At 34.4% G+C, this 12,097-nt stretch overlaps 2 protein-coding genes across 2 annotated transcripts in view; one reads left to right on the top strand and one right to left on the bottom strand.

Moving 5' to 3' along the window:
- CBG21717 overlaps positions 1–1,317 on the bottom strand; it is a gene marked incomplete at both ends in the record, with an annotated part of 6,122 nt that extends 4,805 nt beyond the window's left edge. The window contains 3 exons of the mRNA XM_045235231.1: positions 270–371; positions 418–531; positions 1,306–1,317. Coding sequence (XP_045097377.1) covers positions 270–371; positions 418–531; positions 1,306–1,317 — 228 coding nt within the window. The remainder of the gene's footprint in view (positions 1–269; positions 372–417; positions 532–1,305) is intronic.
- A 512-nt stretch (positions 1,318–1,829) lies between these two features.
- Positions 1,830–12,097, top strand: part of CBG21718 — a gene marked incomplete at both ends in the record, with an annotated part of 17,538 nt that continues 7,270 nt past the window's right edge. The window contains 18 exons of the mRNA XM_045235230.1: positions 1,830–1,920; positions 3,527–3,954; positions 4,685–4,762; positions 4,848–5,088; positions 5,135–5,292; positions 5,338–5,448; positions 5,548–5,737; positions 6,335–6,449; positions 6,595–6,832; positions 7,072–7,170; positions 7,351–7,442; positions 7,487–7,730; positions 7,929–8,020; positions 8,134–8,297; positions 8,667–8,773; positions 9,547–9,645; positions 9,810–9,951; positions 10,664–10,862. Coding sequence (XP_045097376.1) covers positions 1,830–1,920; positions 3,527–3,954; positions 4,685–4,762; positions 4,848–5,088; positions 5,135–5,292; positions 5,338–5,448; positions 5,548–5,737; positions 6,335–6,449; positions 6,595–6,832; positions 7,072–7,170; positions 7,351–7,442; positions 7,487–7,730; positions 7,929–8,020; positions 8,134–8,297; positions 8,667–8,773; positions 9,547–9,645; positions 9,810–9,951; positions 10,664–10,862 — 2,888 coding nt within the window. The remainder of the gene's footprint in view (positions 1,921–3,526; positions 3,955–4,684; positions 4,763–4,847; positions 5,089–5,134; positions 5,293–5,337; positions 5,449–5,547; positions 5,738–6,334; positions 6,450–6,594; positions 6,833–7,071; positions 7,171–7,350; positions 7,443–7,486; positions 7,731–7,928; positions 8,021–8,133; positions 8,298–8,666; positions 8,774–9,546; positions 9,646–9,809; positions 9,952–10,663; positions 10,863–12,097) is intronic.

Genomic DNA, 12,097 nt, shown 5'->3' with positions numbered 1-12,097 from the left:
GGGCTTTCAGCGTATTTTTCGATGCGTTTTTCTCGATGAAGGAATTTTTTTCGATTTTTTTCTTTATTTTTATGTCAATCTACATGCTTTACTGCACATTTTGATGCAATAAAAAATTCCACCGTAGACCCCCTTTAATCGTTTGTTCTTATTTTCTGGAAAATGAATTCTGCAGTTATACTTTTTGTAATTGTGGGATCTCAATTGTGTTTAATAAATTGACATAATTATATGTTCATCATGAAACCGATACTTTTTTGTTTCAAAACTAACTGCATAAGATCGGCCAGTTGCCCATGAATATCGCCAAAAACAACAACCGGCGCGACGACTTCAATCAATGAAGGAAGGGGCTCCAAAAGTTCTTTCATCTGAACTTTTTGGAATTTCGAATTACTGCCAAATCTTTCTAGTTACCGTTTTCAACATTTCCATCAAGTCGCTATCAGCAAATCCTTCCAAAGTTCCAAACTTCTCGATTCGAACTATCATTTGACGACATAGCTCGTGGATTTCTGTGTTTGCTTGTTCCTGAAAATCATTGAAAAGTTAAAAAAAAAACTTAGGAATCTTGAAAGTATGAGGAATTCATAATCCAAAATTGCCGATTTTCAGATTCGCACAATCTAGGGATTAAAAAAAAAATTTAAAATTAGATCGAGGAATCGAGAAAATATAGTTGAAATCTCGACAAATCGACTTTTTGAAGCCTTGAAAATCTTGAATTTTTTCAAATTCAGATTCTAGGAACTCAATATCCTAAAAATTGTAAACTGACATTTTCAAGTTTCGAAATATCAGGATCTCAATATCTGTTAGATCTAGAAATACACAAGTCGCCAACACCTAGAATTTTCACAATTCCAGGTTCTTTAAAGTTTAGATTCTGGAATCCAGAAACGCAAGAATCTCAAAATTCAAAATTCAAAACTTCAAATTTTCAAGCCATTGAAATATTAGATAGCGAAATTCTGTGGAAATTTTGACTTTGACACGTTTTATCTCGGTTCCTGTAAAAGATATTAATAAGTAGTCAACTGATGAATTGTTTATCATAATATCATGAACATTTTATAAGTTGACACATTTTTGATATCTCTTACAGTAAAATAGATAAATTAGGTCAAAGTTGACATTGGGGGGGGGGGGGGTTTCTATTACACGTTTTACGGTAACAAAAAAATTAGAAATCTAGCAACGCAAAAAAGAAAGCAGACTTTGAAATCGAGAATGATAAGTTAATACAAATTTAAAAAGGAAATGTCAAAAATGTACAAAAAAGCTCAACAATCCCCCTTCACGAACCGTTTCAAACATTTTTCTTTTTCGAGAATTTTGGGATTTCAATGGTTTTTTCTTTGTTGATTGATCACCAAAACCCTTGTAAAATGACACTTTTCTCTCCTTTATAAAGACCAAATTTCATTTTTTCAGTCATTTTTCGAAAGAGTTCACGCGATATATCACATTCCTCCTTTCTTTTTTTTCATATCAACACGTGAATTCCCTCCTTCACAAAATATCTCTTTTGATCCCAAATACCTTCTGATGATTTCAAAGGACCATAACACGAGAGACCACGATTGAGATGGAGGGATTAGACAGTGAGAGGAAAGCGAGAGAGCGTATGGATTGAAGAGACGCAGAGAGCTCTATCATCTCGGACATTCGACCCTCACGGACCCAAGACACAACTTTGTATCATTTCTCAGCTATCATCATCATCATCATCATTATATGTCTCACTTTTTAATTTATTTGTTCTTTTTCTGTTTGTTCTTTTCGAGTTTTTAATAAATTTTGAGCTTTTCAAAAATTACAGTAATCCGATGATATCCTTATCAATTGTTCTTCTGTTGTTTGGAGTGCGATGTTTCGATTCGACAGGTGAGTCAGATAAAAAAAAAAGAACAGAAAAATGTGGTCACAAGTGAGTGTGTCAACTGATATCATGACATCAGTATGAAGGATTACTGTAGACGAGGAATTTAACATTTGAAAAAAGTATCTTTCCTATTAGGTTGGCAGGAAAGTAAATGTCCCTTGTTTTATTTGTGAATAATACAAAAGAAGGATTAATCCAAGATTAGCAGTATGCATCGTCGTGGTCCACGACATGTTGGCAATGTTCAGATAACTTGTGGATACAATACCTTCAAAAGCCAGCTAGCCGCGAATCAAAGTATTCATTTTTTTCTGTTTTTCTCTCCGAATATCCAATAATCTGATAGAGCTCAGTCGGGACTATAAGTAGGTGAGGGAGAACGGTCCCGCTGAAGCTGCTCAGGTCTGACTTGACTGCAGGTAAAAAATGAAAAAACCTCATGTTCACGGAAAGTCACGCCGCCCGTTAAAGACCTGATTCAGCTATATCAGATCATTGGTTATTCAAAAGTATACGACGTCATCTGGAGCTTAAGGACTTTAACACAATTGATGCCTGAGAAAATGGACTGGAGGGATACTTTGACTTGCCACTAGCTGGCTTTTGAAGGTATTGTATCCACAAGTTACCTGAACATTGCCAGCATGTTGTGGATCACGACGGTGCATATTGCTAATTCTGGATTATTCTTGTGTTTGTGTTATTTACTCATAAAAAATGGGCAGTTACTTTCCTGCCAACCTAATAGTTCAGAAATTACGATATTTCTCTGTTTTGAGCTTCTATCGAGAACTGGTTTCTTTAATGTTTTGAAGAAACGCAGACAGTTAGAGTGTCTCTTTTGCCTGTGTCTACTCAACTGTTTAAGAACTATATCTCGGCTTCAAGATAAGCTACAAATTTCAGCTTTCATGAGGAAAAAATTATAAAAATTGATTCAGATTCTGGCAAAAAATCGAAATTCTAGACATCAGTGTTTTCATATAAATCTACTTTTTTGAAAACAATACCAGTGTAATTTTTCCTGGACAAAATATCCAAAAATAACAAAAACCATTCAGCAAAAAAGTTTGAATCAAAAATTACTGTATCAACTACACAACATCAAACGTATTAACGGTCCACTAACCTGAAAAATTCAAACATTTCTATGTTCATCACGAAACCGACATTTTTTCTTTTCAAAACTAACTTCATAAGGTTGGCAGGCTGCCCATGAATATCGTTGACCCCATCGTAATATCTATCCCAGGAAACGAGATAAATTGAAGAAAAGTTAAATGATCCAGTAATAATTTTACTAAGTTTAACTATGGTTTGCTTGATATTCTCTGAAATTTTTCGAATCTATTTTCTTGACCGTTATCAAGTTATCTTTTTTTAGCGTTACCGTGTTCTATTACATTTGAAGTGAGGGCCCATTTTCGATGACAACCTGAAACAGTAGCAATACTGAAAATGCTCTAATAGAAGCCCACGATAACAAAAAGTGGTAAACTGAAAAAATGTTTATCATGATTTCAAAAATATTTTGACCGATGACCACTCTTTTATACAGTTTTTTTATGTAGCTTAAGTTTAGAGTTATTGTTGACACTATTGAAGCAAACACAGTATTAGCATTATCTTGAAGACTTTCAGGTCAAGTGAACGACGACTCACCCATAACAATCTCATCTACGATTGACAGCTTATTGAACATCAACGTAACAGTTGAAAAGAAACCATTCTTCACAGGATATGTAACCGGATACAAACTATACTACACCAAAGATACAAGTCAAACAAATGATGAATATTCAAAATGGAATCAGCAAGAAGTTCTTTCTCGAGATAATTTATATCATTTTTGGATTGATGCCAGACGAAATTCCATTGTAAAAGGAATGACTTTTCGGGCGAGAGCTACGATTTTCTTCAATAATGTGGAGAGTATTCCAACTGGAGTTCTAACAGTTCAAACGAAATTAGCTGCTCCGAAGGCTCCGTTAATTGTTAATACGAAGATTCTGCATAATTCTTCTGTACTCATTTCGTTTGTATCTGCTGATGATGTGGAGCCTGTTGAGGTTAGTTTTTAGAAACTTCCGTATCTCACTAGAAGTTGTACGAAACTCCATGAAAATAATATCTTTGAATTCGACTCAATAAAAGTTTCAAAATGAGTACAAATACGACTAGTTTTGCGGAAATTCAGAATTTTCGGGGCATGACCCAAATTTCAAAAAATGTTCAGAACATAGTCATGTTTATACTCATTTTGAAGCTCTTATCACGACGAACTTAAAAATGTTAGTCCCATCAAATTTGGTACCGTGCCCACTGAGATGCGGTAGTTTCAAAGTTATAGACATAAAAAAGTAATTTCAAATCTTTTGGTTTACAATCGAAATATTTTGGAAATTATCGAAACTACCGTATCTCATTGGATACTGTACAAAATTCGACAAAAATAATATTGGTAAATTTGGCTTGAATAGAGCTTCAAAATGAGTATAAACATGACTAGTTTTCTCAAAACTTTCAATTTTCGTGGCGGGACCCAAATTTTAAAACATTTTCAAAACATAAACATGTTTATACTCATTTTGAAGCTTTTATCACGGCAATATTGCAATTTTTATTGTATCAAGGGTAGTACCGTACCCATTGAGATACGGTAGCTTCAATATTTAAGAAATTCTGAAAAAAAAAGTTGTGAATTTCTAAAAACATTTTCAAAACATAGTACTCATTTTAAAACTCTCATCATTAGTCTTCCCAAAATTACCATATCTCAAAAAATCATATCGTTTTCAGAATTACACACTGATGTACAAAAAAACTGAGGAAGATGAATGGAAAGCATCGAATTTTCAGTCGGATGTTGATGGAAAGGTAACGTCTCCAAAAGTTTTAACTGTTTCATAGACTTCATAATCTTTGGAACCATTTTCTTACATTGATACTACTACATTTCCAGGTCCTTCTCGATGGTCTTACCCCAAACCAAACGTACGAAATAAAGATGTTTGTTACTGGTGACGCCGTCCAAGGAATCCCATCAAACTCCGCCTCTTTTACAACCAATACAACAGCTTTGGCACTTGTAAAAACCGAACCAGAGGAAGAATATTCAGCCGATCCACAGACCAATGAACCGTTGAGTATTATGTGCACTGTCAAATCAGTTAGCAAGGCTACAGTACTCTGGAAGGTTAACGGTGAGGATTTTTAAGAGTTTCGAATCCAGAATTATAAACATTTTAGGAATAAAAGTGTCGGTGGATTCTAGTTTCTATACAGTTGTCACTTCAGTGCATGAGGATTTTATCGAGTCGACAATCAGAGCAAAGTCTAGGACAAGATCCGCAAAATTCACATGCATCGCTTCGAATGATGCTGGAGATTCCGCAAAAGATGTTAATGTGAGTTGTAGTTTTTGTAGTTTTTGTAGTTTGTAGCTTTTTCAGGTTATTATAAAAGGACCTGGAAGTCCACCATCTGAAATCACTTTGGTTGCTGAAATACGTGGATATACAATTTCATGGAAACCACCATCTCATCCAAATGGAAAGATTACGGTAACAGTTTTTTAAAGTTCGATTCCAGCTGTTTTCATCAACCAATTTTACGAAATTTTCACATAAGAATTATCTGAAACCTTAATTTATTGATTCCAGAAATACGTAGTGTATCACACATTGAATCGAGATGATCCATTATCAGATTGGAAGAAAATCGATTTGGATGGATCTGAAAAATACGTTCAAATTTATATGGATACCGAGGAGAGTTTTTATGGAAGAGTTCAAGCGGCGACCGAATTGGGACCTGGAATTATTTCCGACATTGTGGCCATGGAAAGGGATAGTGAGTTGAATTGAAAAAAAACATCGAAAATTACTACAATTTTAAGCCAAAAATTGCGAAAATTGATTGAAAACTAGTCGAGCATTAATGATTAGAAATTTTGGAATCAAACTAGTTTTAAAAAAGGTCAATATTTTGGTCAACGGATGATTCGTGATTAGAAAAATGCAAAAATGTCGGAAACTTGGAATGAAATTGAAACATAAAAAACTTTTCAGGCCAAATTCTTCCTGACCCAATTTTTTGTCTAGGTCACGACCTAGTTTTTCTATTGTCTATCCAAATTAAAACGTGGNNNGGNNCNGANNNTTTCTAGGGTATGACCTAATTTTTTCTGGAGTTTTCTAGGTCATGAACTAATTTTATCCAGGTCATGACCCAATTTTTTCCTAGGTGCCGATCTAATTTTTCACGACCTAAATTTTTCCAGATTTTCTAGGTCATGACATAATTTTGAGCCTCAGTAAGTCCAAATCATTCTTTAAATGTTGAATGTCTTCGAAAAAATTCGCAAAGTTCACTGCTACAACAGTGTTTTGAATATTCGTTTAGCAACACTTTGAAAATTATTTTTATATAAATCGTTCAATTTTTCAGCTCAACCAATTTCTGTGGAATCGGATATTGGTGGAGTCTCGGCGACAACAATGGTGGTGAATCCCAGAGAACAGGTAAAAAATTTTTCTTTAAAATGTTATTTTTTCTATTTCAAGCGATTAGTAATAATAGCAGTAAAATATTCTATTGCAAGGACTGTATGTGGACTACAAATAAAAAAAAAAAACTTCTTTGTGTTCCATGTTTTCTATAAATTCGTATCGCGAAATGATTGAACCGATGAAATCCAAGGTTTTCAGATCACAATCCACTGTACCGCCCGTGGCAAGCCCCGCCCATCGATATCAGTTGCAACCAGTGATCGAAAAAATGCGAGTCATGTGGAAGTGGATGTCTGGAATCGTCTTCAAGCCACGTCATCTGCTGGCGTCGTTTCCGCAATGCACAATTTCTCAGTGCTCACTTCGAAATACGTTCATTGTCGGGCGAAGAATTCGGCTGGAAGCAATTATTCTACAATTGAGCTTAAAGTTGATAGTGAGTATGCGCCTTCCTTAAGGATTGTCGAAGATACGCCCCACTCGAATTCTCGCCAATGAAATTAGACCATAGTGTTTTTTTTGAATACGATCAAAACACATTTCGGTTTCATGCATATTTTAAAAGTTCTACTGAATATTTCCATTTTGATGGTTGATGTTTTTAAAAGTCAAAACTCCAGACAATTAAAAATAGTTGTAAAAATCCAGAAGAACCAAAAAACTGATTTTTCAGAGCCTGGAGATGCTCCAACCCAGATCCAAGTGCTCAGTGTAAATGCACTTGATGCTACCGTAGTCTGGCACGCTCCGCAGTTTCCAAATTCGCCGATTACTGTAAGTTCTTCGGGAAACTGGGTGTCTCGTTTTCTCAACAAAAAAAACACTAGAGATCATTTTCGGGCGGAAACTTTTCCAAAACAATTTTTTTCCTCCCATAACAGACTTGGGATTCTCCAAAAAATACTGATAGCTTTAACACAATTATTTGAAACTTGTAAAAAAAATTATTCTCAGAGCTATATTATTCTGGCTAGTAATGACCCAAAAGAAGACAAATCCACGTGGCTACAGTATGAATCGAATGCCAAAGAGACGCAGATTAATAGGTATCTTTACAAGAGTCAAAATGTGAAAAAAATTAAAATTCCAGAATGCTTCTCCCAACTGGAAGTCTAGAAAAATCAACAGAATATTTTGTATGTGTCCGCGCAAAAAATACGGCTGGAATTGGTCCAACGAGTAGTCTCACTTCATTTGTAACGTTGAATGGAGGACCAGATGGAAAACCGGAGAATATGAAAGTGATGATAAATGAGGCAAATCAAGTGATTGTTCATTGGAATACACCGAATTCGACGACAGAGGTTACGGTAGGTTTTGGAGATTTTTTTAAAGCTGAAAATAATCCGAAAAACTTTTCTGTTATGACTTCTGTTTGATTTCATGAAAATTAGTCAGGATTTATTCTACAGTATACGACTAAAGAAATGAAAAAAGAGCTGCAAAGTATTCATGAAAATATGGTGCACATATGGAAAAAAAAACTATTGACAAATTTTTAAGAATCAACTTTTACAATTATTTCGTTTCAGGGCTACCTAATCTACTACACCCGTGACTTGAGTCTATCCAATGATGACTATAAGAATTGGCAGTTTGTGGAAATGAACAATAACGCTACTCGGTGGGTCTTTTGATCTAAAAATTGAAATTTCATAAGAATTCTGTTCTAATGATTTTGAGACCCGTTTGTGCTGGCTTAGTGGAATATCCGAAAACCCCTATTTTTTATTTCAGCATTTCTCGAAACCGTGAATTTATTAAATTAGTTTTAAGATACAAATTCGATTTGTCTGTCGGATTGAAACCTAAGACATTCTACCGAGCCAGAATAGCCGGGAAAAATTTGCACGCCGATGGTCCGCCAAGTGAAGTTGTCGAGTTTGAGACTGCGTATTCTGGTTAGTTTGGCAGAAACTGGGAACTGGAACGATCGAATTCTCAAGTGTAACATTTCTAAAAAAAACAGTTGTGAAACCGGAATTTCAGTGTAAGAAAAACATAATGTTAGTCCGTTTTATCGAAGAGTCTCAGTCAATCATAAAAAATGGTTTCTCTGAAACATAAAATATGTTTTACTCTAAAGTCTGTAAGGTCCCCTCTCTAACCGTTAACTTTGACCAAATTTATCTCGATTCTTGTAAGGTATCAAAAAAAAGTTTAACCGACAAAATAGTATTTATATTTTGACAAAAATTTTTTCGACCAATTGGGGAGTCTCAATCGATCCTATGAAAATGAATTTTAGGAAACAGAAACATTTTTTACAGAAGTTCCGATTCCAACGGATCTCAAAACAGACGTATTGGATGACAATACGATACATATCAGGTTTAGTGCTGTAAGAGATCCAGATGATCATTCGAAGGCTATCGATGTGAGTTTCTGTTTCAATAGTAATTGAGGGGATTTTTGTTTTTAAAACTGTTGCAAATAAATCATTTCTATGCGGAAGGAGGAAGTCGGCATTCCTGGGTTTACATTTGTTATAATACCATAAAAATGACTACCTGTATTAGAAGGCTGGCCCTTCTATTGCTCCAAAAGTACAGTCGAAGGTCCCTTAATGGGGTTATTTAGGGAGTCGGCAAAATGTTCCCTATAGTTTTCTCCAGTTTTCCCCAAAGCTTCAGCCAGATTGGAACACTCTCCGAGTTTTCGCGGAGTTTTTTTCCTTTTTTGCCGACTCCCTGAATAACCCCAATTCGAGGGGCCCTTCCACTTTTCCAGCCATTTTTCAGGAAATTTCCTTTTAAATCAGGGAATTCTCAATCAAAATTCATGAAAATCTATCAGTGTCACCAAAATTAAGGAAGCCGCTCTGTTAAAAGGGGCTCTTCTATTGAAGGTGCTTTCTCGGTGGGCCCTTCTATTAGAGTGAGCGTTCTAATACCTGTTTTACGGAAACAAAATACATTGGAACAGTTGTGACACAATTTAGTATTGCCTAGATCCATTGAAAATTCATTATTAACGAAATTTATGATTCATAGCACACTTAGCCGTAAAACCCAGTCGTTTGTTAAAGTTCGACAATGCTTTTTTTTCTGACATCACAAATCAGAAACGGTAAGTTTTCTGGTTGTGTTTTTTGGATCATCAAAAACCGTTCGATCCCACATTTCGTTAAAATTTCTATTCTTTATTCAGGAATATCGAATCGACTTGGCCGCTACAGACAATGTTCTTCATGCAGAATGGAAACATATTGAACCGGATGCCATTCGAATCGATGAAATCACTTCCATGGTAACTTCTTTTTGAAACTTCATTTGAAATGTTATCCACATTTGGCGGGCGCATTAGATTATCTTTTTGTGTAAACTTCAAATCGTAATTTTGTAACAGTGTTTTGTTTTTCTCATCTAGGAGGCTTGTAGTAGGAGTATTTTGTGCAACAGAAATGAAATGAGTCTCACCAGGTAGATGTGGAAATCAATGGAGATTCGGTGGAAAAGAATCGGATGTATTGGGTCAAAGTTACTGCGAAATTGGATAATCCAGCGTGGGGTCTGCATTCATCGAAGCCCAGATGGTTCAAGACAGGACATGGAAGTGAGTTATACATTTGATCACACTAAAGTGTATCTGTGAGATATGGTCATACAAAGTGTTTGAAACAGTAAACATTTGTGAGGAAGTTTGAATTGAGCCAACTAGTTGCTAATTTTGCTAGGCAGCTTAATTCAATCAAAACTTCCGAACAAGTTTCTACGGTTTCATACACTTTGTATGACCGTATCTCATATTCATATATAGTGTGTTCTGGTAATTGTCGTTCAAAAAAGATTTTCCTGTCCCGTTCCCTCTCTTAAAACTTCCAATAAAAGTGCCCCTTAATCAACTTTGACAAAGTTTATAGCTAAGAAGGATATGAGAAAATGTATAACTGACAAAATGCTCATCATAATATCAGCAACATTTTGTCAGTTAATCACTTCTTGTTATTTTTCACAAAATTCAAGAACAATTGGCTTGAAGTTGGTTGTCAGGGGACACTTTAATATTAGAGGGGTTTTTCACTTTTTGGGCTTTAATTTTTGCTAGAATTAATTGATTTTTTTTGACAGTCAAAACTTCTTGACACTCCTTTTTTGTTACATATTTTATTGAAAATTAGAACTATTTTTCTATCGGTATTTGTTAACAATAAGACACTTGTCGCTAAAAAAATATTTTTTTTTCCGTTTCAAAAACATTGTATCCATCTTTCATGTCCCCCAAAATTTACTGGTCCTACATTAATTAATTTTTTAATTTTTTCCAGAACTAATGACATCTGTCGTACTGGATGGTCCTCCGCTCATCGAAAAAGAGCCAAACTTGTCTGAAAACATATCAGTAACATGTACTGGAATGGGAAGCCCTGCACCAATAATCACATGGGAATGGATGAATGAATCAATTGAGAATGGGACAGAAGGATGGGATATTCATAACAGCCAGTTGGATGAGACTACTCTTGTGTGAGTTTTTCTTGTGGTGTTCTTTCACACTTAAGACTTTGTGGGCTAGACAGACCTGTTTGAGAGAAACATTCAAGATAAAGCAAAAATGTTTTTATCAAAAAAGACGAAATAAATCCTAAATCTGAAACATTAAAAATTTGAAACAGTTTAAAGTACCTTTAATTTATGACTTCTCAAAGTTCCATTTAACACTAGGAATCTAAAGATTGCATGACGGATTCGGATATTAGACACTTTCAGACAGTCTAGTTTGTTATAGTGTATTCCAAATTGTGTTTCAAGTTTCAGATAAAAACTTATTGGTTCAAAACCCTTAAAATTATTTTTTTTTTGTACGAAATGAATTTGTTGAGATAAACTTTGCATATTGATTGAGTTCTTATTTGTATGTTTCTCTAAACAATGTAGATGAAACAGAACAAAAATACTTCTCATAATCATTATGCAAAATTTGGCAAATCAAAATGTTTTATTTCAAATCTTATAAAATTGCAAAATGAAACAGAACAAGAACTATAGGAATACACGACTTGAAAATATCTATGAATTTTCAATTCCTTACTCCACCGTTTATGACTCCTCAAAGTTTCAGGAAACACTAAAAATTTGATTGTGAGAACTACACGATACATATTTCAGATCGATGACGTTTTCGAATATGAAGGTTCATATTTAAAAAATTGGTTCGAATCGAAACTTTACACAAACGCTTGGAAAATTTTTACTTGATCACGCTCTCCCACAGAACAATTCCGAACTGCAAATTAATTTTTGATCTACAGAAAAAAAAGTTTGGCGCGATCACAATTGCAGGTCTAAAACCATAATTTCAGAATTTTTTATCTGATTTTGTGGAGTTCCAAGATGATTCAAATGATTCTTTAAAAAATTAATTAGTGGTTATAGATTCATGTATGCTCCTTTTCCGGAATAAAAAATATCAAAAATGGTCATTTTTGAAAGTTTTTTACAGAAAAAATCTATCTCCTCTTTCAGTTTTTGACATTTTTAGGAGTTCTATAGCTCAAAAAACCGCAATTATTTTCTCTACATTTTCTATAGATGAATTTCAATTTGTCTGATAAAACTTTTTTTATAATTCAAAAACCTCATGAAATTGCAAAAAATAGCATTTTTGCGTTGTTTTTTGATTATAAAAAAGTTTTATCAGACGAATTAAAAATTCATTTATAGAAAATGTAGAGAAAATAATTGCGGTTTTTTTGAGCTAT

The sequence above is a fragment of the Caenorhabditis briggsae genome (genome assembly GCF_000004555.2).
Source record: "Caenorhabditis briggsae complete genome, chrIV, whole genome shotgun sequence".
In the NCBI taxonomy this organism is placed as follows: Eukaryota; Metazoa; Nematoda; class Chromadorea; order Rhabditida; family Rhabditidae; genus Caenorhabditis; species Caenorhabditis briggsae.
Note: the sequence above shows the minus strand (reverse complement) of the source record. Positions and strands in the feature narration are given on the sequence as shown.